At 41.0% G+C, this 25651-nt stretch overlaps 2 protein-coding genes across 3 annotated transcripts in view; one reads left to right on the forward strand and one right to left on the reverse strand.

Annotated features, from left to right (window-relative positions):
• Positions 1–4495, forward strand: part of il1rl1 (interleukin 1 receptor-like 1) — an 11909-nt gene extending 7414 nt beyond the window's left edge. The window contains exons 8-11 of the mRNA XM_048239439.1: positions 2767–2892; positions 3240–3422; positions 3819–4019; positions 4320–4495. Of these exons, the coding sequence (XP_048095396.1) occupies positions 2767–2892; positions 3240–3422; positions 3819–4019; positions 4320–4495 (686 nt within the window). The remainder of the gene's footprint in view (positions 1–2766; positions 2893–3239; positions 3423–3818; positions 4020–4319) is intronic.
• A 9128-nt stretch (positions 4496–13623) lies between these two features.
• On the reverse strand, positions 13624–24574 carry LOC125291915 (GTPase IMAP family member 9-like). Of its 2 annotated transcripts, none has more exons than XM_048238916.1 (3): positions 24542–24574; positions 16172–16822; positions 13624–13778 (listed from the first exon to the last, which is right to left on the reverse strand). In XM_048238916.1, exons 1-3 carry the CDS (start codon positions 24567–24569, stop codon positions 13648–13650), a joined length of 810 nt encoding a protein of 269 aa, XP_048094873.1. In that variant the 5' UTR covers positions 24570–24574; the 3' UTR covers positions 13624–13647. The 2 variants fall into 2 exon arrangements, with proteins under 2 accessions (XP_048094873.1, XP_048094872.1); XM_048238915.1 differs by having other exon boundaries at positions 13624–13820.
• Positions 24575–25651: the final 1077 nt, after the last annotated feature.

Consider the following 25651-nt stretch of genomic DNA (forward strand, 5'->3'; position numbering starts at 1 on the left):
CAAGCATACAGAAGCAGGAGAAAGCACTTCCCTTTAGTCGGCATGGAAACATGCTCTTCTCCCACACCAATCGGGCTGCTGATGGATTGTTGTCATGTAAACATGCTCTTCTCCACCAATCGGGCTGCTGATGGATAGTCGGCATGTAAACATGCTCTTCTCCACCAATCGGGCTGCTGATGGATTGTTGTCATGGAAACATGCTCTTCTCCCACCAATCGGGCTGCTGATGGATTGTTGTCATGGAAACATGCTCTTCTCCCACCAATCGGGCTGCTGATGGATTGTTGTCATATCGTTTCTCCTGCTCCGTCGCAGCGCGATGACGCCACTCCTCCCGAGCCACCTGGGAGATCGAGACGTCCCGTATAAAAAGGGTTGTTCCCGCCACCGTCCCAATCTTTCAATTAACCAGCTGTGCGCGATTTGTCCATTCAAGGAGTTCCAAACGCAGTCCACGCAGCCAGCCCGAAATCACACAAAATTCATTACTCTACAGATTACACTGGACATATTCCCCTCCACCAATTTACCCACACATACATAACACATCCCTATGCCCCAGTCATCATACGACATATGAAACAGCGGTGGCATAATGTTAATGTTAATTAATGTAATTTATACCAGTTATCACTGTAGGACAACTGAAACACCACAAAATAAACAGGGCTGGAAATATTTTATTCCTGTACGCTATACTACCTACCTACATTGCTGGTACATTTTGGAACAGTAGGCTATACTACCTACACTGCTGGTACATGTTGGAACAGTAGGCTACAGCTACATGAACTAATTATCTGTAGTGTCTTCCAGTTCCAGTAGCCTATCGTCTAGGTTACAGCTTAGTTGGCTTGTGCATGACTTTACGTTTTGTAGCCTACATTTCCGTCAGTCTACAGTCTTTTAGCCCATGGCATGATAACCCTTCCAAGATAGAAACCTTCTCTACTTTGAGAGACCAACCACCATGCCATCGATGTTGAATTTTGGGCGTCTGATGGAAACTGATCAATCTGACCAACAATTAACGTCGATTTGACACTATTTTGCTGTCCGGGTTTGCAAATCATTAATTTAGAACATTTAAGTTGCGCTATTTGTTATTATAATCACAGCACGGCCTTACTATGTTATCATTATGCTACCATATCATTACATTATCGCAATTAATAAGTCATCATAATCATCATCGTCAGCATGGCATGTCACAGCCTATCTGCTCCATCACTGAGTTCTTATCATGTAGCCTCAACTAGGCTCGCACTCTCCACCTGCTCACTGTCCCTTGCTCTGTATGCTTGCTTACATCCTCGTTCAAACTCAGCGAACTTCAACATGTTGCTGACATATGCTAGCCTACTTGCAATATTGTATTTTTGAAGCTTCTACATTGGTGTTAATTTTGCACAATTGTCACTACCGGCACTCACCCTGAGGACCGAAACGTTTGTCACCTCACTTGGTAGCACATTGGTTGATGGATTAAACACTTTGTTTATTTATTTTTCAATGGCAAACAATGGTGTGCGAGTTTCTTCCATGATTGACCACTACCGGCACCCGCCACAATTTCGTGCAGGCAACTTCGATTAACTTTTGATGCGCTCACAGAATCCTGGCTCTGAGCCAAAATGGGAGGGGTGGGGTCTGACGTGAGCTGTTATTGGATCAGTCCAGTGTCAATATGGAAATGTAACCAATGGGCCGCTGATTGTCCTTCCTTTGGGCCGATCGTTGGCCAAAATAATTAAATTATATATAGCCTATTCTATCGGCCCAAAAGGTGCGTCGGCCCACCGGGAAAATGCCCAGATGGCCAGTCCCACCCTGAGCACGAAATCTCCACTTCAGAAGCACTTACATACACCAAACTTTCTAGACTTATGCCTAACTATATGTAGAAGATTTTTACAGAGGGGTTTGTTGATATGATTATTCCTAGCCTGACTTACATGACATTTTATGCCTAAAAACATGGTACAATTTTTTTAAAGATTTTTTTTTAAAGATTTTGATTTACAAAAGTAGATATCCATAAACCCCTCTGTAATTTCCCCCCATCTAATATCTGAACACCATGAAAACATAATTTTGAACCTGGCTCAATCAAATGCTCAGTTTTCGTGTTTTTAAATGTATGCAAATTAGTGCATATTTAATTAGATAATGCATCATTTGCATAATATGTAAACATTAAATTACAGAAAACTTGTAATACTTTTTTTTTCTCATATTAATGTAAGTAATCAACTGGGAAAATTTCATAGTGAAATCTGCTTGTTAAAAATGTTATCCTATTCACCTGTAGTGTCTCTATTCACCTGTAGTGTCTCTATTCACCTGTAGTGTCTCTGTTCTCACCTGTAGTGTCTCTGTTCACCTGTAGTGTCTCGCCTTAAACTGCCTTGGGTACCATGAAAGGCGCCATATAAGTCCAAGTTATTATTATTATTATGATTATTGTTATTATTATTATTATTATTATTAAGTGTGTGTCAATAAATGTATGTGTGTGTGTGCGTGTATATAAGTTTGTATAATTTTTGGGGCAGCCGTGGCCTAGCGCTTCGGACTTGTAACCGGGGGGTTGCCGGTTCGAACCCCAACCAGTAGGCACGGCTGACGTGCCCTTGAGCAAGGCACCTAACCCCTCTGGTTCTGGTATGTGTTTGTGTGTCTATAAGTGAGTGTGAATAGATGTGTGTGTGTGTGTCTGTGTGTGTGCATGCGTGTGTGTGTGTGTGTGTGTGTGTGTTGCAGAGTCCCTCCTCTCTGTGGTCCATGTGTGTGCGGGTGTGCTGCTTTTCCTCCTCTTGGTTGCCATGGCAGTGAGATGGTTTGCAATCGATCTCACTCTTCTCTTCCGATCAGCTCGAAGGACTGAAGGTAAAACTCTGTGTGTGTGAAGGACTGAAGGTAAAACTCTGTGTGTGTGTGAAGGACTAAAGGTAAAACTCGAACTACAGTTATATATTGGCTAGTAAGATAAGATGATGCATACGTGTGTGTGTGTGTGAGTGTAGATGTTCTTAGGGAGTATATGTGTGTGTGTGGATATTCTAAGGGAGTGTGTGTGGGAGGATGTTCTAATGGAGTGTGTGTGTGTGTGTGTGTGTGTGTGTGTGTTTGTTTCAGACAGTAAGGTGTATGACGCGTACGTGGTGTATCTGAGGGAGTGTTTGTGTGGGGATGTTCTAATGGTGTGTGTGTGTGTGTGTGTGTGTTTGTTTCAGACGGTAAGGTGTATGACGCGTACGTGGTGTATCCGAGGGATTGTGTGTGCGGGGACGCTATAACGGAGTGTGTGTGTGAAGACGCTCTCTCAGTGTTCCTCAACTCCAGCTTGCCAGCGGTTCTGGAAGACCAGTGCGGCTACAAACTCTTCATTCACGGAAGAGACGACCTACCTGGAGAAGGTGAGTGTGTGTGTGTGTGTGTGTGTGTGTGTGTGTGTGTGTGTGTGTGTGTGTGTGTGTGTGTGTGTGTGTGAGTGTGTGTGTGTGTGAGTGTGTGTGTGTGTGTGTGTGTGTGAGTGTGTGTGTGTGTGTGTGAGTGTGGGAATGTCATTTGTTGTGCTTTTTGCCTGTCTTCACTGAGCTAACTAGCTAAATAATTCTGGCACGTTAAAGAAAGGAGAAAGTTACAACCAATGGCGTCGATTTTTGCACAGAACTATTTGGGCCTGTGATTTCTGTTGCCTGATCTCTGCACAGGGACCACGGCACAACTGGATCAATCAATCTGACGAGATTAGTGATGTGATTGGTTGCCATGTCTCTCTCTGACCCCGCCCCTCTTTATGACATCACCAGATCAGGCAGAGCAGGTGGAGAGGTGCATGCGCCTCAGCCGGCGACTCCTCGTTGTCATGACAACAGTGGCGTCAGGTGGGGCGCAGGTGGTGGCCCCGCCCCTGGAGCAGTTTGATTGGCAGATGGGGCTCCACCGCTCTCTGGTGCAGGAGGACATGAGTGTCATCATGGTGCAGGTGGGGGAGGGGCACACACACACACACCTGCACACACACACACCATCACACACACACACACACCTGCACACACACACACCTGCACACACACACCTGTACACACACACACTCTCACACACACACCTGCACACACACACACTCTCACAGGCACAGATGGCCCCTGGCCTGCACACACACACACTCTCACAGGCACAGATGGCCCCTGGGCTGCACACACACACACTCTCACAGGCACAGATGGCCCCTGGCCTGCACACACACACACTCTCACCGGCACAGATGGCCCCTGGCCTGCACACACACACACTCTCACAGGCACAGATGGCCCCTGGGCTGCAGCTGCTGCTGAAGAAGAGCGCCCCCCTCAGGTGGGAGATGGGAGTGCGAGGAGCAAACTGCCCCACCTCACGCTTCTGGAAGAGAGTCCGCTACATGATGCCCCCCCCACCACCAACACCACCATCAGACCACCAGAGTCTCCACACCATCCAGCTCATCTAGAGATCTACACGCACACACACACACACACACACACACACACACACACACACACACACACACACACACACCCCACCACCAACACCACCATCAGACCACCAGAGTCTCCACACCATCCAGCTCATCTAGAGATCTACACACACACACACACACACACACACACACACCACCACCACCACCATCATCATCAGACCACCAGAAACTCAACACCATCCAGCTCACACATACAAACACACACACATACTTGTACACACCACCACCACAACAGAAAATTATGGCAAATTAAGATTATAATAATTGTAATTGTGATCGTTATTTCATAGTCACTCATGACATTGTTGTCGATAGGTATTTGGGGGCAAATTAAGATTATTTAATTGTAATTGTGATAGTTATTTCATAGTCACTCATGACATTGCTGTTGATAAGTATTTGGGGGAAAACTAAGATTATAATAATTGTATTTATTTATTTTATTATAATTTTAATAGTTTCCATCTTAACACTTCTGAGGGCTGTATTAAGGTCAAGCACCACTACAAGGTGCAAGAGTGTGGTATATTTATATATTATAAATTGTAATGAAATGTTTAGTTTGATGCATATGTGCTGTGAGAATATGATGCTCTTCATTCTTCTGTGTCCCTGAAGCCTCCCTCTGTGGAAAGTTCCAGAGAGTGAGATGTCTGATTGTCTTCACCCCATGGACATCAACATAGCCTAGGCCATTAGAAGGTTAACACATATAAACATAGCCTAGGCCATAAGAAGGTTAACACATATAAACATAGCCTAGGCCATTAGGAGGTGAACACATGGACATCAACATAGCCTAGGCCATTAGAAGGTTAACACATATAAACATAGCCTAGGCCATTAGAAGGTTAACACATATAAACATAGCCTAGGCCATTAGGAGGATAACACATGGACATAAGCATAGCCTACACTGTAGGCCATTAGGAGGTCAACACATGCAGATGCATTAGTGAGGCACCCTGTGCTGTTGTATGGTGGATGGATGGATGGACAAGGGGCACCTGCATGTGTGAAGTGCATGATTGTGCTTCATGAAGTTTTACAGAATGGCGTCACTATGATTGAGTATGTGCCCTGACTACCATGCCAACATCCATGGCGTCACTATGATTGAGTATGTACCATGCCAACATCCATGGCATAACTATGGTTGAGCATGTACCATGCCAACATCCATGGCATCACTATGGTTCCCTGCCTACCATGCCAACATCCATGGCATCACTATGGTTGAGTATGTGCCCTGACTACCATGCCAATATCCATGGCATCACTATGGTTGAGTATGTGCCCTGACTACCATGCCAACATCCATGGCATCACTATGGTTCCCTGACTACCATGCCAACATCCATGGCATCACTATGGTTGAGTATGTGCCCTGACTACCATGCCAACATCCATGGCATCACTATGGTTGAGTATGTGCCCTGACTACCATGCCAACATCCATGGCATCATTATGGTTGAGTATGTTCCACACCAACATCCATGGCATCACTATGATTGAGTATGTGCCCTGACTACCATGCCAACATCCATGGCATCATTATGGTTGAGTATGTGCCCTAATTACCATGCCAACATCCATGACATCACTATGGTTGAGTATGTGCCCTGATCATACCATACCATTTCTATGTTATCCAAGCTGCAGACTTGCCCAGGTTTGAGGCCTGATTGATCCTCCACTTGCTACAGTGGGTTTATCTTTCAAAACAAATCCAAAAAGACAGAAGCAGGTCTCATAGGGAAAGTGGGTGTTGTTATGTGTGTGTGCATCAGTGGGCATGCATGGATGTTGTAATGTGTGTGTGTGCATCAGTGTGCATGCATGTACATGTGCAAACCCATGGATGTATGTAGATGCTTGTTTGTGTATTTGCATACCTGAGAATGTTTGAGGAGATTTATATGGCTTTTAACTTGTAAATAACAGTGATTTTGATGATTTCATATGATAATTTATATGTATTAATCATTATAACTTCATATCTGTAAAATATTTATTTTCATTTCGTAATGGTACAATGTTGCCTTGGGGAATTTAAAATGTGATTTTTGTTAAGTATGAGACTTGCAATACATTGAAAACCAGATATATCTTTTTGTTCTAGTGTTAAGTTATAAAGATAGGTATTTTAAGTTAATAAGCTTAGCTTAGCTTTTATTCTTAACAATTGGAATTAGTCCATTTTTTTACCGTTATGGTTCAATGTTACCTTGAGGCAGCACATTTTAAAATGATGTGTGTGTGTGTGTGTGTGTGTGTGTGTGTGTGTGTGTATTTGTACACTTATAGGCTACAAGGAGAGCTATTATCAGGTGTTCATGCCTGATAGAAAGTATTGGTTTGTTATTGTTAGCAATTGACAATCAACCCACATTCTTGCTAGTAGCCTGCTATAGCTATAAATTAAACACTTTAATCTAAACCCTTGGCATAACAGTTTATTTAGTGTGACAAATTCTCACTTAACAGTCTAGTTTATTCTTCTTCTCCTCTTCTTGGCATGGCTGTTTATTCTGACTCTCTGGAGCAGCCTAGACTAGGTGTGCTTCAGGACTCATATGCTGCGCTCTGAAATCTCAAACCAGGGGCCCGTTGCACAAAACTAGGATAAGGGATTAAGCCGGGATATCTTGGTTATCCTGGCTCAATTTATCCGTGATCCAGTTGCACAAATGCGGGATAGGGGGCAACAGGATATGTTATGGTATAAGTTACCATGGCGATTTATTCTGTGGAGCTAGCCTGCTCCAGACCAGGCTAAGTTCCAGGATCTATTTAATCTCATCCCTTAACTCAGTCAGCAGTCACCACAAACGGAAACCAATAATTTTTCCACTGCCCACTACACATTATCACATATACCTAGACCCACTGTCATTATTTAAACCTGTCATGCGACAACGTGACGCCACGGAAGTGCCTAACCATTTCACGCGTGGTGGTCGCGGCACTAATTGCAATATTCTCCTTAACAGAGGTGTTGCTGTTTGTTGCTGTTGTGAGAAGGCTATCTACCTACTTCACACCGTAGAAGAAGCAATGAAGCCGCTCTAGTTGCCATGGTGAATCAGTGAATCTGTGATTGGTGGCGGGGTCTATTTGAGGGAGCCGTGAGCGCGCACTTATCCAGGATAGGTTTCACCCGGCTTGATGAATCCGTGTCTGCTCATCCTGGCTTGCTCGTTGTGCAACCAATTAAGCCTGTACGCTCTTGTTTTGGATTCAATGAGCGCAGCTCAGTAACTTATCCCGGATGTCTTAATTCTGCTTTTGTGCAATAGGCCCCTGTTGCAGGCTGGGGCCTCATTAGGGGGATGCTGTCAACAGTGTCATTGGCCTCATTGCCTACGGCCTTGAGTGTGTGTGTGTGTTTACAGCCATGTGCACCAATGAAAACTAATAAAAAGCATACAACAACATTTTAAATGAGTTACTTAAAGCTGCAGTTGGCAAGATTTTTTTGATCATATTCACTGAAACCGACACTATGCTCCGACCTAAAAAAACCCTGCACTTCTACCTCCACCTAGAGCCTGTTATTTGTTTTGCAATAATCCACAGCTCCCGGTTCTTCTGGTCCAATCAGAGAAGGGCTGTTCTAATCTAATTCCAATCTAATTCTAATCTAATCCCATTCATTAGTGAGAGAGCAGAGATTACATAACGCCACCCTGGACTGAGAAAAACACAAAGTAGGTGGCTTGCAAATAAGTCATAAATAAGCACAGACGTATGTCTTGGTTACAAAAAATATTTTTAGATTTAATAGTGCGTATTCCTCGCTAACATGTACAAAATATAAGGGCACCAAATAAACAAACATATGTTTTAATACAGAAATACTGCCATTTTAGAGCTAGTTCCACCATCTTGGATAATATTTTTTGAGTTCACTTTCAAGCAACGCACGTCTCTCCAGTGTTGTCACGCATATCTGCAGGTAAAGCTTTATCATGTTTTGCAAATTCATTATTATATTTCTTCAGCACAAATTCATTATCATATTTCTTCAGCACATATTTCCAGGGGTAATGAGTATCAGTAGATGGGAGCAACTAAAGCAAGAAAAAAAACCTCAAAAAGATAAAGAATGCCTCCCTGCAACCATAAATCAGAGAAAAAAATGAAATATAATAAACATTGAATTCAAATGATGGTAGAACAGAAAAACACAAGTACAAATCCACAAATGACTAAATGAGGGAAAAACATCATTACTGTTTACAAAGTGTTTTATTTACTTTGATAGTCTTCTTAAGACTGTCTGTTAGCACTCTGTTAACTGAAATGTATGGTTAAGGAGTTGGATTTGGTTTAGGTGATGTTCACACATTGTTCAACAACATTTTACATGAACATGTATCTCAACCGATCTAGAATGTAAAATCCCATTTTAAATGATCTTGTCGAGCTCATTAAGGTGTCCGTCAGTTTCAACCACTCAGCACATTCTTCCAGCAGTCTGAGGCCTCCGTGCTCACGTCTCCTGTTATCTCCCAGGCAGGTGTATTTCCTGCACTTCTTGTAGAGGTGCCACATTCCTTCGGGTTTAGAACTCTTCAATGATATTTCACTCATTACAGCGTTGTGCAGATATCAGTTACCAGCTTTTAGAATCCTCCCATTGGTACAGGCCAAGTCCGTCAGATCGATGCATGCTGGAGAAGTGTGTTTTCTGCTGCACTGGCATAGTCTTTTCTAGGGGAGGGGGAGACCCATTAGGATTCTTATCTGTCCTAATGATAATACATGGACCATATGGCTCTAAAACAATAATACATCATTTACGAGCAATCATATGTCTTCATTTGTATACAAGTAGTATTTACGTACCAACAGTTATATATGTCCTGCCATACAACTGTAACTTTATGTGTTTTGCATAAACTAACAGAAAATCCCAGGAGATTCCCTAACTCATAACCTAGATCCTTAATAACCTAGATATGGATGTGGATCTTTCCTTTTTTGGGCTAGTCTAGTCTAATAGCGATGCGCGGGTCGGGATTTTTATGACCCTCACCCTCCTGCCCACTCGACCCAATAAAATATGGATTAAACAGCAAACCGAACCCGACTCAACCTATAAATGAATCATTTTAACATGGTTGCATCCATATCGTGGAGTAGCCATGATAATGTTTCATTATTTTACACGACGATAATGTAGATTAACAATACAAATAAACTGTATAAACTAAACTGTTGTATGAAATTGAAGCATCATTCAAACTATATTGATGAAGTGTTCTGAGAAGCTTGCTACACAACAACTTTTCTGACCTAATTTCACTGTTGCACGGAGAACCCGGGACCCTGCCCCCATGCAAAGACTTGCCAGCACCAACCAGAAACCAGCACCAGACAGATATCAAGAGATTTTAACACTACAGTGCAACCAGAACGTGTTTAGACCCATTCAAGTTTTCCACATTTTGTTATTTTTCAGACTCAATTCATCGATCTACACACAATACTCCACAAAAAGCAGGTGTTATGAGTGTTTTGTAAATCTATAAAAAAAATGTAAATACTGAAATATTCCATTTACATAAGTATTCAGACCCTTTGTTATGGCGTTTGTAGTTGAGCTCTGGTGCATCCTACTTCTATCAGTGGTCCTTGAGATGCTTGTACAACTTGTTTGGAGTCCACCTAAATTAATTAATTGGACATTACTAGGAGAGGCACACATCTGTCTATATAAGGCAGTGCCGCTGCTGGCCATTTGGGTGCCCAAAGCAGAACTGAAAAAAGAAAATATATATATTATGTAAATGATAATAAGGACGATTCTAAGGGCCCAGCGCTGACAGGGAGCCCACCGAGGGCCCAAATTTTCTAGCAGCGCACCTGTGGGGCATGGTGCTTAGTTTTTGCAATTAAATGAAAGCAAAACAGAAATAATTATATTTGGTTCCCCCTCCTCTGTCGCCAACCTAGGCAATGCACTTGGTCCTCTCTCACCTAACCTGCATGGGCTAGTCAACAACCTGGGCGTTCAGCTAAATGCCTCCTTGAATTTTAACAAGTCAGCAGTGTAGTCAAAGTCAGTTTCTACCAATAAAGAACCATAGCCAAGCTGAAACCCATTCTGTCCGCAACTGATCTTGAAACCGTTATCCATGCCTTCATCTCCTCCCGTTTAGACTACTGCAATTCTCTGTACACTGGCATGTCACAATCAAATCTAAATAAACTCCAGCTTGTACAAAACACTGCTGCTAGGCTCCTTACCAACACCAAAAAGAGTGATCACATAACACCAATTTTAGCTCAGCTACACTGGCTTCCTGTCAAATTCAGAATTGTTTTTAAAGCCTTTAAAGGTTTAGCCCCACCTTACATCTCTGAACTTCTTCCACCACACTTCACTACCAGGTCACTCAGGTCACAAGACCAAATACTGCTTGCTGTCCCACGTACACGCCTTAAAACCCGTGGCGACCGAGCTTTTTCTGTAGCTGCTCCAAAGCTCTGGAATACCCTCCCTCCACATATCAAATCCTCCCCTACAATAACAATCTCACTTGCTTTTAATCCAGAATGATCTTTTTGGTCTCGTTTTATTTTTCTTATTTATTTTTATTTATCTTATCTATTTTCTTGTTGCTGCTACTAATGCCGTCTTGCCACAAATAATCACACTTAGTTTGTGTAGATGTATGGCCTTTGTGTAGATGTATGGTCTTATTGTTATGACTTATTAATAATATTATATAAATAAATGACTTGACTAACTATGGACCCTTTCAAGAGAGTTCCATTATCAGCATCATAGTTGGCCCCACAAGACTTCCTTTTTAACATTCCATATGTTATCTCAATGCAGAGGAAGTAGGTTGGGGCCCAAATAGAACGTTCAAGCATTGTTTTTGTTTTTATTGCTGAAAGGGTCTATAGTGATAAACCATGGTTTTCTTGGTTACCCATGAAAACAGTGGAAAAAAACAGATGGTCATGGAAACATTTTTAACCCTAAAAATCTAATGAAAACCCATGGTTCAAATTTAATCCATTAAAAATTATAATTATGTTTCCTATAGACAGCCATAGGCCTACTCACTTACAGTCTCAAAGGTTTTCACTAACAAAAGTTATAAATATGGTTCACATATTTCTGTATTAGAAGCTGGGAAACCACGATACTATATGAGTACTGATTTCATTGAAATAGACTGGCATATCTTGCACTTATTTTGGATTTAGCTGGACAGTGAGCCTTACAGCTAAAAAATGATGAGGATATGAACTAACGTAGGCCATGAAGCATAGCGTATGAAATCGTGACTCATTTGATAAGCATGTCACCAACAACAGGGACTGTTAATCCTGACATGGATTTACGTTTTGTTTTATATGCACATCATGTTATATAATTTATCTAAACTTGATCAGTTGATGATAATGAACCTGTTGCACTCGTTCACTAACCTTCAACCTATCCTGTGTGTGCTAACATTCACGAGTCTCAGACTAACGTTAGCGTTACATCAGTGAAGGTAGCAAATTAGCAGGCTTTTTTGTAATCAACGAAGATGTGAGACATTGGCCTACTTGTATACAAATACATTTTCCTGACATCCATAAGCGAAAACACAACGGTGGTTCTCGCTTTGGTTATTAGTCAACAAAAACTCATTTAGAGACATACATAAGTAGTAGTTTGCAATAACTATCTGTAAGTGGGATAACGATAATGTTAGCTTTACTGTACATGCCAGAAGGGGTAATGTTAATGTGATATAACTGCAACTAAACCTGGCATGGGTTTATCATAAACTTTATTGTTAATTAGGCCATGACCCATCATTGAATTATGCCTATATTTTGCTGGTGCTAGCTAAACTCAAACTGACTTTCACAGTGACAGCCATACATTTTTTTTTTATGCCAGAGAGGCAGCTAAGTCAGTCATGACAAGCGGGGAGGATGCTAACGTTAAATTTATTACACTTTCATGTTTTATTTTGTCAATTTCTTACATCAATATGATCGTCACTTACATCAAAACATGGTGGATGCACATCAATACCATCTCATCTAATGAGAAAAGACGGGCCGCTTGTTAGAAGCCATAACTCAGAGGCACCGTAAGTCCTCAACCCGGTCAGTCAACAGGCTAAACTCAAAAATACCGGAGAAAAAGTCAATAGCGACCTAGCCATTTAAGTGTGTCAAAAATAAAAGTCTGGTGTTTATTTATCCACTAACGCTGTATTATTTCATGTATGAAGGTTATACTGTAGCAGATGTCTCTTTAAATTTATGCCGTCGGCGGCGTTACAGGAGAATACAGAACGGACGCCGGCGGCCGCCACGGGTATAGAGGGTTAAGCAAAACGAAAGTGAGAGTGGGGTTGGTCATGGATATTCCCATCGGTGTTGTTCGGCTTGTAGCTAACGCAGGCCGAGGCGAGAACATAGCCTACATTGCAGAACCACTCAACTTTATTAATTGATGGTGAATAAATGTTACACTACTGTGCACAACCCCATATGTTTTTCTGACACGATGCTAGCACGTTAGCAGCGGTTAGCTAACTATGCTAACGTTAGTTATCTACAAGTCTCCTCCAAGTGACAATCATATTATACACAATGCTGGCAATGCTGAGAACAATTAGCATCCTTTCGTTTATCTTACTTACATTGAGTTGACTGTAGCTTAATCCACAGATGTGGTGAAGCACTGTTTCGATTATGGTTTGCTAAGGAGTAACCCATTGCTTAAAATAGTGGAGAGCTGGGATGAGAACATTGTGTCAAATCTTCGCATTGTATCGCGGAGTGATTTATTATTAGCTGTGCAAAGTCTGAGTTGAAATGTCCAGGGATATTCCAACTCATGGAACGTCTCTCGGCCAATCAGAAACAAATAAATAGTTCCATAGAACCCAATTGTTGTATAATCTGTCATAGTAAAACGGTTAATTTCCGTTAGGGGACGTGCCGTCCAAAATAAACAGTAGGCTGTTTAACAGAAACAGTAGCTAGATTCATGTAGTGGACACTGTGACGGTTTCTACACACTACAACATACACATGAAAAAATAAAATATTGTTATGTCATACTCACCATCTCCATATCTTTCATCTATGCTCAGCTCTTTCCTCCCTTAGCTTTATTTTTATATTTCATCTTCCTTTTGCTGCTTCTGCCTCTTGTTCCTGCTGTTGGGTTCTCAGGTCCTGCTGTTGGGTTCTCAGGTCCTGCAGTTGGGTTCCCATGTCCTGCTGTTGGGTTCTCATGTCCTGCAGTTGGGTTCCCATGTCCTGTAGTTGGTTCAAAGAGAAACACAGTAACCTGTTTAAATACCATTCTCCACTATGTGAACCTAGCTATCGGTACGGCATGTATTTAAACAGGTTACTGTGTTTCTCTTTGAACCAACTACAGCAGATGACCTGTCTGTATATATACTTTTTTGATCCCGTGAGGGAAATTTGGTCTCTGCATTTATCCCAATCCGTGAATTAGTGAAACACACGGAGCACACAGTGAGCACACAGTGAGGTGAAGCACACACTAATCCTGGCGCAGTGAGTGTCATGCCTAGATATCTGCATCTCACAGTCTTGCCCTCTGACATATCCACCTTCATCTAAACCTCTCTAAGACTTAAATACTGGTCTTTCCAGCCAAACAAACCATACATCACATCAACATCAAAACTGACACCTTCTCTCTTGCACCGACCCTGGTGTGAGAGAGATAATAATGTGAATACACAACATGTGACATCGTGAAGAGGAGTGATGAGTGATGGACTGTTTGGAATGAGAGTCAATGTTCTGATAGTTTGCCATCTTGCTTTGCCGTAAACTTGAGTGAGATAGCTAGCTTTTCTGGACTGCTCTTGGACTGCATGCTCACTAAAACAGATTTTATCGAAAATTAAACTAAACTTTGTCAGTTCTTCACAAAACTTGTGTTCTGCAGATGATGTTCAGCCTACTGGTTAGTGCTTCGGACTTGTAACCGTAGGGTTGCCGGTTCAAACCCCGACCAGTAGGCACGGCTGAAGTGCCCTTGAGCAAGGCACCTAACCCCTCACTGCTCCCCGAGCACCGCTGTAGCAGGCAGCTCACTGCGCCGGGATTAGTGTGTGCTTCACCTCACTGTTCACTGTGTGCTGAGTGTGTTTCACTAATTCACCGATTGGGATTAATGCAGAGACCAAATTTCCCTCACGGGATCAAAAGAGTATATATACTTAAAAGCAAACCAACATTGTGAACATTTCTAGTCATTGATTCTTGTCTCTGTGTTTATTTTCATCTTATTTCATGTTTTTTTTCCCTTCTCATTACTCAGTTTTATTACTCTGTATATATCACTGGTGTGTTTGGGTCATTTACTCTACATTTTGTCTTTTAATTTGATTTATAACATCAACTCCTGTCCAGGGACAACAGATGTAAATTAGCCTTGTGGCTATAATCTGGCCCAATTATATATTGTGCATTGTCCCCGTCAAATAAACGTGAAAAAATAAATAAATAAATAAAAATAAAGACCCTGAAGACGTTGTATTATTCAGCCAAAAGAGGGAATTCCACCAGTGGAGATTTACATCATGACGTTGGGTGCCTATCGGAATAATGTCGATTGCTATGTAAACAGGAATATGCTCAAAATGTGACATTCTACTTGCTTGTAAACAGGTTAAACGGAATATTGACATAAACAGAATTTGGGCAATAAACTGATTCAAAACGGTTTATTCCCGGCATGAAAACGTGCCGATTGACTCAAGTGAGAATATTGTAATTAAACCTGATGAAATTTTAGATGCTATCTCTTTGCTGGATAATAACAAGGCTTGTGGCATGGATCATGACCCTCGCTGACCCCAGTCATCCCAGCCATAGTGTCTTCACCCTCCTACCATCTGGTAGAAGGTAAAAGAGTATGCGGACTTCTACCAGCAGATACAGAGACAGCTTCTATCCACAAGCCACCAGGATGCTGAACTGTAATTCTCTTCCCCATAGCTAATCAACCTCAAACCTCAGAACCCCCACCCAGACACACAACATACCCCCTCCCCACACACATACACACCATTTCATTCCCCTTTTCATCAACCCCCACACACACACACACACAGAATACACCTTCTTAATTACTACTTTTAATTCATTCTTTTAAGTTGAGCTGGCTTTGGAGCATAATAATTTCATTACTTATAATTCATTTTATGAGTACATGACAATAAAACTACTTGAACTTGATGTGTCGCCTGGATAGCTCAGGTAATGGTATTATGATCCCTGAGGTACTCCCTAAGGAAACATTGGAGAAAATGTCTGAATCCTTTTTTGTTTTGTTTTGTCTTGTCTTTTTTTATTATCTATTTATTCTCTCTTAACATGTTACTATGCTATGGACCCAGCAATGAAGTCTGAAATAAAGAATTGAATGAATGAATCAGTCTTTGTTAATAAAAATGCATAATAAATGCACAATGTACCTTTAGGTCTGTCTTTGTTAATAAAAATGCATAATAAATGCACAATGTACCTTTAGGTCTGTCTTTGTTAATAAAAATGCATAATAAATGCACAATGTACCTTTAGGTCTGTCTTTGTTAATAAAAATGCATAATAAATGCACAATGTACCTTTAGGTCTGTCTTTGTCTTCCTTTGTATCTTCTTTTTCACTTTTCAACTCTTCTTTCTTCTTCATCATTATCTCCATTTGCTGGAGAGTGTAACAGCCTCCTCTATTTGCTGCCACCATGATGTCAATCTTATCCAGGAGAGTAGAAACCTGAGTGCGGTCTCTGGTCTTGTTGTCAAACACATGGTATCTCTTACCACACTGTTCAATTATGTTTGTAAGACGAGATTTCCCCAAAAACTCTTCAATGGACTTGTCCAGATCATCTCCTCTAGTGAAGAGCACAATAGTATACTTGATGCTGTTTTCACCAAAAGTCCTTTTAATGATGTCTACTGCTTGTCTCTCCTCTTGAGTAAACCGATTAATTGCTATCAGCAAGAGGAACACATGTGGGCCTGGTAATACCAGTGAGATGCAATTAGTGAGTTCTCTCTGGGTCTCCTCATTATCAAGCTCAGTATCAAACAGCCCTGGAGTGTCAATCACTATAATCTGCCTCCCATTGACTTCAGCTGTCTCTCTCTCACATGTCTTAGTAACCGATTTAGCAGATGCTTCTGCCTCAAAAACGTCTCTCCCTAAGATGGTGTTTCCTGTAGAGCTCTTCCCAACTCCAGTCTTCCCCAGCAGCACTATGCGGAGATCATCTGAAACACATTAGGAAGAGAGATTACATCAGACTCATGGCAGATGTTCGGAGGTGGGCGGGGGGATGGGGGTATATGACCCTGTGCACCAGTGCTATTAAATAGAATAATCAGCTTATCAGCAATTTATGATCAGCTGCATATTTATTACATACTTATTTATTCATTGCTTTGTTTATGTCTGTATTTTTCATGTATTTATTTCTGTCTTTCTAAATTTTTTCATTTCTGTATTTCTACATAGTTTATTGAAATGGGAAAAGGCATGAGTTCGACTTTGGTATGGACATCCAGATCTGTGCAGCGCTGCATGAGTCAGATCAGCTCAAACATATAAAATGTTAATCTGTGGCTTATCCTACACCTTTCCACAAAAGTTTACTACTTAACATCTGGCTGATAGTTTCCCATAATCCTGTGCACAGACAAACCACACTGAAAATATAACCTTAATAATAAGGGGTACTATACTGAAGTAAGGAAATACTGAGAATTAGATACTGCGATCAGTATTGACAGTGGCTTACATACATGTAATCATTAGTGTTGGGTTGTGATGTTATTGCAGGGGTCTTTTGATGGCTATTTGGCTTATTTTGAAAGGGGGATGACAACAGTGTGGTTATGGTTAGGATTATATATGTTCATATATACAGTGCAACCAGAAAGTTTTCAGACCCTTTCCAGTTTTCCACATTTTGTTATGTTTCAAACTCATCTTTTTTCCTCATCAGTCTGCACAATGCTAAAAAGCAGGTGTTTGGAGTGTTTTGTAAATTATAAAAAATAAAAGACTAAAATATTCCATTTACAAGTATTCAGACCCTTTGTTATTACACTTGCAATCTGGTGCATCCTTCTTCCATACCTGCCAACACGGAAGGTGTTCTTCCGTATTTCAAGGTCATCTCCAGTCGCCCCCCCGTTTTGTTATTTATTTCGGGAATTTGGAATTTGCATCAAACTTCATTTGAAAATCACAGATCCATTCATTTTTTCAGGTTGCCAAATTGTGTATGAAATACATCCTACACATAGCCTACACAATGAGTTACTGCACACTGCCACTGAGTCTTGTAAGCTAGTGGGCTAGTTAAATAGCCTAGTTTGTCAAATTGTGAGAAGAAATGTTCTGATTACAGTTTTTTCTGATTGCTTAAGCACATTTTTTGTAACTATGGCTTTTTTTGCAAAACTCTACACACAAATGGCAAAACCTCTCACCCAATCAGCAAAACATTGTAGTTCTCTTGCAAAAGCTAACACACCTTGCTTAACTCTTCACACCTTCAGTAAAAATGGCTTTTCAGATCAAACAGTAAACACAAGCCATCACAATAGTAAGCACACAATGTGCCAACAACACACTGATGGTCTGAATAAAAAACACATCTGGCTTTTGCTTTCTCTGTGCACAAGGTAGACTATGTCAGTTTGAGATCATACTTTTGTCATACTGTAGTTCTGTAAACATACAGGGATCCAAACTTCAAGTATTGGTGTTTATTTACACACATCAAAACAAACAAAAGTGTGTTTTTCCAAGTCAAAACACAAAATAGCAATTTCACTGAGACAAAACAAATCAGTGTACATCGGGTCGTCTCTCTCAAAATTCTGTCTACATCACATGCAATGTCCTAGTCCAAGGCACTGGGAAAAATATATTCTGGAATGACGTATCCAGGCCTGACATGACAATATCCCCACATGAGACTTTTTTTTTTGTCTGTAAAAGGGCTTTTTCTTTCTCTTCTCACTCTTCCTGCTCCCTCCATTGTACCCATTGTACATTACCTGTGGCTTATTTATAGTGCTTAGGCTGATTGCAAAGTGAACTAATTATCTAAAACAGTTTTCACATGAGAAAGTGTGCCAGAGAGTTGGCAAAATAGTGTAAATAATAGCCATAATGTGTATGATTTGCCAGGAGTGTGTTGATCATTTGGAAATTTAGTGTAAAGCAGTGAGTTGTGTTTACAGTTCTGCAAAAAGAGTGCTGTGCAGTGAATTGTGCCTACAGTTGTGCAAAGTGTGTGTTACAAAATTGCAAACTGAGTGCAAAGCAGTGTTTCAAAACACAAAACCACTCAGTGAGTGGTTTTGCTATAAGTATTAATAGTTTTAGAAATTGTGCTATAAGAATCACGGTTGTGTTTAAGCATTCAGAAAAAACTGTAATAGTTTTAGGAATTGTGCTATAAGAATCACAGCTGTGTTTAAGCATTCAGAAAAAAAACTGTAACACATCACATTATAACTGTTATTGATTGTTGTTGATACACAATAGGGAAATTGTGTCCAAGGAACATAATCTTTGGAGCAGATTTGGAGTTTTGGAGGAAGGCTGCAGGCAGCAGGTGGATACATAACCGACATGCACATCTCTTTCAGTAATAGCATGACCGAAATGCAGTGTTGCAAGGAGTGAATGAAACATGTTAAATATGCAAACAATTTTGTGAATCCCCCCCCCTCCCCCAAAGAGAAAAAAATCCACCTGTGCCTAAATTAATTCATTGGACATTATTAGGAGAGGCACACATCTCTTTATATAAGGTCTCACAGTTGATGTAGTATGTCAGAGTAAAACCAAGCCACAAGGTTGACAGAATTGTCCATAGACCTGTGAGACAGGGTTGTGTGAAGACACAGATCTGGGGAAGGGTACATAAATACTTCTGCAGCATTGGAAGTGCCCAAGAGCACAGTAGCTTTCATCATTCTCAAATGGAAAAGTTTGGAACAACCAACAGTCTTCCTAGATCTGGCCACTCAGCCTCACTGAGTGTAGCTGTCGCTGAAAACAAACATGGGTCTTTTTTTTTTTTTTATTACAATAATGTAATGTAAATATTAATAATAATTTGCCTATGTGAGTTTTGTTTTACAAGGGCTGCAGAAATAGTGACACCTACAGGTCAAACTAGTGAGCTGCATTTCATTTAAGTTACTGTGGTCATGTGATCAGCCTAAGGTGTTCTACATACCGACGCATCCCGACCCGGTAGCATTAATCGTGGCGATCAACAATCTTGCTGGACGCCAAAATTTTGCCAGGTAGCCACGAGATTCAAAATGGCGTAGAGGATTTTGGCGCCAGGATTTTAGCCAGGTGGCGGAGGTAGACCACTCCCTTTTTTTTTCAGACGAAGTCACACAAAGCGGAAACAGGAAGATGGACTAGTTCGAGGGCAAGCGAGAGTTGCAGTGTTTTGTTACAGTCATGAATTTGTAATAGTTTGCTGGATAAGTTAATAAAGTTACCAGCGAGAGTTGCAACACATGGAATTAAGAGGAAAGAATAGAAACGATTTATTTTCAAACAAAGGATATCTATTAAGGCCTGAACAAAATCTCTTTCCACTTCAGGAAAACACAAACACAAACTCAGCCAGCTAACTAAACTGTTTAAATTATTAAAATTTCCCTCGGGATGACTAAAGTATCTATCTATCTATCTATCTATCTATCTATCTATCTACCTGTGCGCACACCTTGGAAACTAGATGATAATGATGGTGGTAGTTGTGAATAGTAGCAACCAAAGTCTGAAGTACCATCACAGAGGCTAGCTAATAGCAGAGCCTGTTTACATTCTCTGCTACTAGTGTTTCTTAATGCAGCTTCTTCTGCTGTGTAACATAGTTAGCGTTAATCTTTTCACAACAGCGACACCTCTGTTCAGGAGAATATTGCAACTAGTGTCGTGACCACGACGCGCGAGTATAAATGGTTACGGCGCTTCTGTGACGTCACATTGTCGCGCTACAGGTCGGGTGCGTCGAGTATGTGGCGCACTTAACTAATAGCAGTGCAAAATGAGCATGCAGTCCTTTTGGTGCTACGCTGCCCAGAGAGTTAGGTGGGCTAGAGAAAGAGGGAAAGATTAAGCAGTTTATCGTTATAGCCATCGTGTTTGTATTGTAATGCAATAGTGCAAATGTTTCCTAAGGCCATTAATATGTGAATGAACATGGATTCAAGAACATGCTCATGTACAATATGCTCATGTGAGAATGTACTTTATTTTGTTTCTCACAGTGTTTGACGGTGATTGAATGTGTTTGAAGTTGCCAAGAAAGTCAATAAAATAAACGACAAACATCAGTTGAAGCGTACGTTTTAATCTGACCAGAAGAATAAGTTTGGGAGCAGCTACACTGAGTAATCCGGGACAAAGGGCCTTGGTCAGACAGGTAACCAAGGACCCAATGGTCACTTTGAATGAGATCTAGAGTTCCTTTGAGAAGATGAGAGAAGTCTACTAGGATGTTCTACCAGTCTGTTGTTGCCAGTGTCCTCTTCTATGCAGGGGTATGCTGGGGAGGAAGCACAAAGAAGAAGGATGCGGGGCGACTTGAAAGGCTGGTAAGGAAAGCTGGCTCTGAACATTTTGGACAATGAGTGTCATCCACTCCACAGCACTATTGTAAAGCAGAACAGCCTGATCAGCTGGAGACTTCGCTCACTGCCTTGCACAACAGACAGACTGAGGAAGTCATTTGTCCCCAGGGCCACTGAACTGTTCAATGCTTCACTTAAGGGAAGAGGAGAGATAGACTTCTCTGTGTTCAATGCTTCACTTAAGGGAAGAGGAGAAATAGACTTCTCTGTGTTCAATGCTTCACTTAAGGGAAGAGGAGAGATAGACTTCTCTGTGTTCAATGCTTCACTTAAGGGAAGAGGAGAGATAGACTTCTCTGTGTTCAATGTCTAAAGGGAAGACCCTCTCCATGTTTGGATACTGTCTGTCCATGTTTAGCTGTCCTTTTAGCCACTGTTTTACTGTTTTCACTGTTTCACTGTTGCTATGTGCTATATTAGCACATATGCATAACCCCTCCCTCCATGCCACAGCCGGATTGTGGCCACACTTATACCTTTTCTTAATATAGTTAATATATAGTTTTTTCTATAGTTTTTTTTTTATATTACCTTGCCTACTCTCTTATATGTCCATATTTATAATGACCGCCGCGCTGCGAAGGTTAAGTCAGATTTTTTAATTTTCTTTCTTTTTCGCATGGCCAAATTTCCGTCAATGATTCCCAGGACAATGAAAGACCAGGGTACACGAAACTTGGTGGGCATGTAACCCCACATGGATAGCATGGAACCATCGTTTTTCGTTTTGATCGGTAGCCCCCCCGCTGGACTGAACCCCCCGAAAGGAGGGTAGGGCAGACACAGTTTTCTGTGAATATCTCGACAACCGTAGGGTTTAGGAGGACCACCTTTTTTTTGTATGTTGATCTCAAGTCAACCCATTCCATCATTTCATGTATAGCGCCACCTAGTTAAACACAAAAAAGTAAAAATGAGGTGTTGTAATCGCAGGTATCTGTGACCTAACATAGTCAAAACTGCACGAAATTGGAAGTGTAGGATCATTATGACACCCTCCGAATGCATGCCAAGTTTCGTGAACTTTCATTCATGGGGGGCCTTACAATAAAATGATTTATGTGTACATTTAGTGGCCGTACACCAACAGAGTTTTCTGTGAATATCTTGAGAACCGTAGGGCCTAGGATGACCAATTTTTCCGTATGTTTGCCTCCAGGGGTCATGTTAACCCATTCCATATGCACACATGTGCATAAACAGATACACACGCACACACATACATTCACAGTAATAATACGTACAGTATGACCAGAGCCGGACAGTAACAGAGTACATTTACTTGAGTACAGTACTTGAGTACAATTTTGAGGGATCTGTACTTTACTCGAGTATCATTTTTGGGGAGTACTCATGACTTTACTCAAGTACATTTGAGAGGCAAATATTGCACTCTTTACTCCACTACATTTCTATCCATAACCGTGAGTACCCGTTACTACTTCTAAAAAAAAGGAAAAAGAAAAATCTTGGAAACCCTCAATTTGTTGTTTCCCTCTCAAACGTGATTGGATTGTGCAGGTGCCACTGATTGGGACAGCCTATCAGCAATCACCTTCAGCTTTCCGCCAAAGTCAACTCCATGGTCAGATTTAGATAAGAGACGAAACCATGGACGAAACAATGGATGAAGACACAGCAGGTCCATCCCGGGAATGTGCCAACCTGTGGCCCCACCTCGCCAGACTATTTCAATTTTCTGAACAAGTTAATGATAGTTTTCGCTTCAAGTGTTTCAATTACAAAATAGTATTTTGTATTTGAAATACATATTTTAAATACATGTATTAGAAATACTGCCCATGCCTGGCAACATGGTAAAAAGATGAAAATGACTTGATTTTACTTCCAATTCATTTTACATTGTAGGACGTTTCTGTACATAAATGTAAGCACTGTGGCAGTAGTAATGCAATATTTAGAATGTAATCAGACCAGATGATTTTACTTCTCATGGTATGAGAATTGGTCAGGGAAACTCCCGGCAAAAAATCGCTTCCATCTCTCGCTGATAATCAAAGAAACGTGGCAGTTCCAGTTGGAATGGACTGACAAGTATTTGTGTACATTGCCATCAACATCAAGTAGTAAACCGATGTGTTTACTATGCAACAAATAGCGTGATTACAAGTTTAAAATACAAACTATGAGTAACTGTATTTAAATACAGTAGCATACAGACATCACACACATGTAACTGTATTTAAATACAGTTACAATTTAAATGGGTTCACAATACAGTTATACTGATCACTTTGGACTTTTTTGGACTGACAAGTATTTGTTTACATTGCCATCAACATCAAGTAGTAAACTGATGTGTTTACTGTACAACAAATGCATTTTGGTCATGAAGGAGTATAATGTTAAACGGCACTACATGTCAAACCATGTGTTATTTTCTGCTACATTTTCCGAGGGCTCAGAGCAACGGAGAAGGAAAGCATAAGGAGTAAAGAAGCCCTCGTCACTTTTGAACGGAACAAGAGTTGCACTGATGTAATTCACACATTTTGTCCAGTGCTAGTAACAGGGCTGTTTTGAATGACAGTGTCATTATGACAGGTTATGTACCATTTTTCAAAGACTTTCTATTTGGTCATATAGTGGAAAAAGCCCTCTGGACATACAGTACACTACCCATCAAAAGCTTTAGAACACCCCAATTTTCCAGTTTTTTTACTGACATTCAAGTAGTTCAAATCCAATGAATTGACTCAAATGACTAGAATTGAGTATGACGACGTCAGGCTAGTGCCATGCAGTACCCTCTGGTATGCGCCTAGTTGATCAGGGGTTCATCCTACAGCAATTTAATGACCCAAGTCCAAGCCAGAACTACCTTGAAAACATGAAGTGGCCAGCACAGTCTCCAAACTTAAACCCAATTGAAAAATAAAACTTTTGACCGGTAGTGTAGCCTTATCATCAATGCCCATATTGCCATTATCACAATTCATAAGAAGCTTTATAATGCATTGTGATACCTTGAGCTGTAAAGGCTTATGCTACATCATACTGTTCTTTGAGTGAAGTCATGACTATTTTTTAATTGTTATCTGCTTTTGCATCAACCGCCATTAGTCATAATGAATACTTTATTACTTACTAACTACCCTAGCTTCTTAGGATAGTGTCAGATACGATAACCGCCTGCAATGCGTAGAAGACACACTTCAGCCACCTGTATGCTTTTACTCCTTTTTAAAATCATTTTTTCTTTAAATTATTTTCTTAAAAATAAATCTGTCTGAGTGGTCTGTAGGGCCTCTAGATAGAAACCATGTACACAATCTATGCTGCTATACTCACCAGTTTTGTGTTGTGTTGTCTTCTTCATCTCTCTGTTCTTCTCCTCTAGCTGCAGGTTCATCTTCTCCATCTCTCTGTTCTTCTCCTCTAGCTGCAGGTTCATCTTCTCCATCTCTCTGTTCTTCTCCTCTAACTGCAGGTTCATCTTCTCCATCTCTCTGTTCTTCTCCTCTAGCTGCAGGTTCATCTTCTCCATCTCTGTTCTTGCAGGTTCCTCTAACTGCAGGTTCATCTTCTCCATCTCTCTGTTCTTCTCCTCTAGCTGCAGGTTCATCTTTCCATCTCTGTTCTTTCCTCTAGCTGCAGGTTTCTTCTCCATCTCTCTGTTCTTCTCCTCTAGCTGCAGGTTCATCTTCTCCATCTCTCTGTTCTTTCCTCTAACTGCAGGTTCATCTTCTCCATTCTCTGTTCTTCTCCCTCTAGCTGCAGGTTTTTCTCCTTTCTTAGGTTGTTCTTCTCCAGTTGTCTGTTTTCTCCTGCAGGTTCATCTGCCATCTCCATGCAGGGAGTTTCTGGTCTGTTTTTCTCCAAACATCAGTTGTGCATGTTTGTTGATATTTTGTTAATATTTTCATGGTGATTTACAGTTTTTCTCAGTTGCTTTTTCCTGCTTAATGAAACTGAGATGCAAATGCATACATACTTTTTCAATGTTTTTCACTTTTTTTGCTAAACACTTCACACTGATGTCAGTCAAGCAGTCCAGACACTATTGATTTCACTATGCCAAACATAAGCAAGCAATCTGCTCACAACTGTTAGAAATGACCTGCATTAGTGTGGAATCACCAGTGCACCCACATGACACAAGGATACAAGGATACAAGGAAGTTTATTGTCACATGCATATAGTTACTGGAAGTAAGAAATGCAGTGAAATTATGTCTGGTGTCAGCCTATTTGTGCATTAATGGGGGCCTAGAATTTGATTAAGTGGGCATTAAAAGGTGGGGAGGATTGTTGTGTTGGAAGGAAAACTCCCTTCCTCATCCACGGCTCAAGGGGCTAACCCAACTGCCAGGGTCTTGGTGTGTGTGTTGGGGGATGACTGTGTATGTAGAGGGGGGCAGGGACTTAATATTGCAAGCAGAGTACTGTATGTAATGTATG

This window comes from Alosa alosa, chromosome 3 (genome assembly GCF_017589495.1).
Source record: "Alosa alosa isolate M-15738 ecotype Scorff River chromosome 3, AALO_Geno_1.1, whole genome shotgun sequence".
Classification (NCBI taxonomy): Eukaryota; Metazoa; Chordata; class Actinopteri; order Clupeiformes; family Clupeidae; genus Alosa; species Alosa alosa.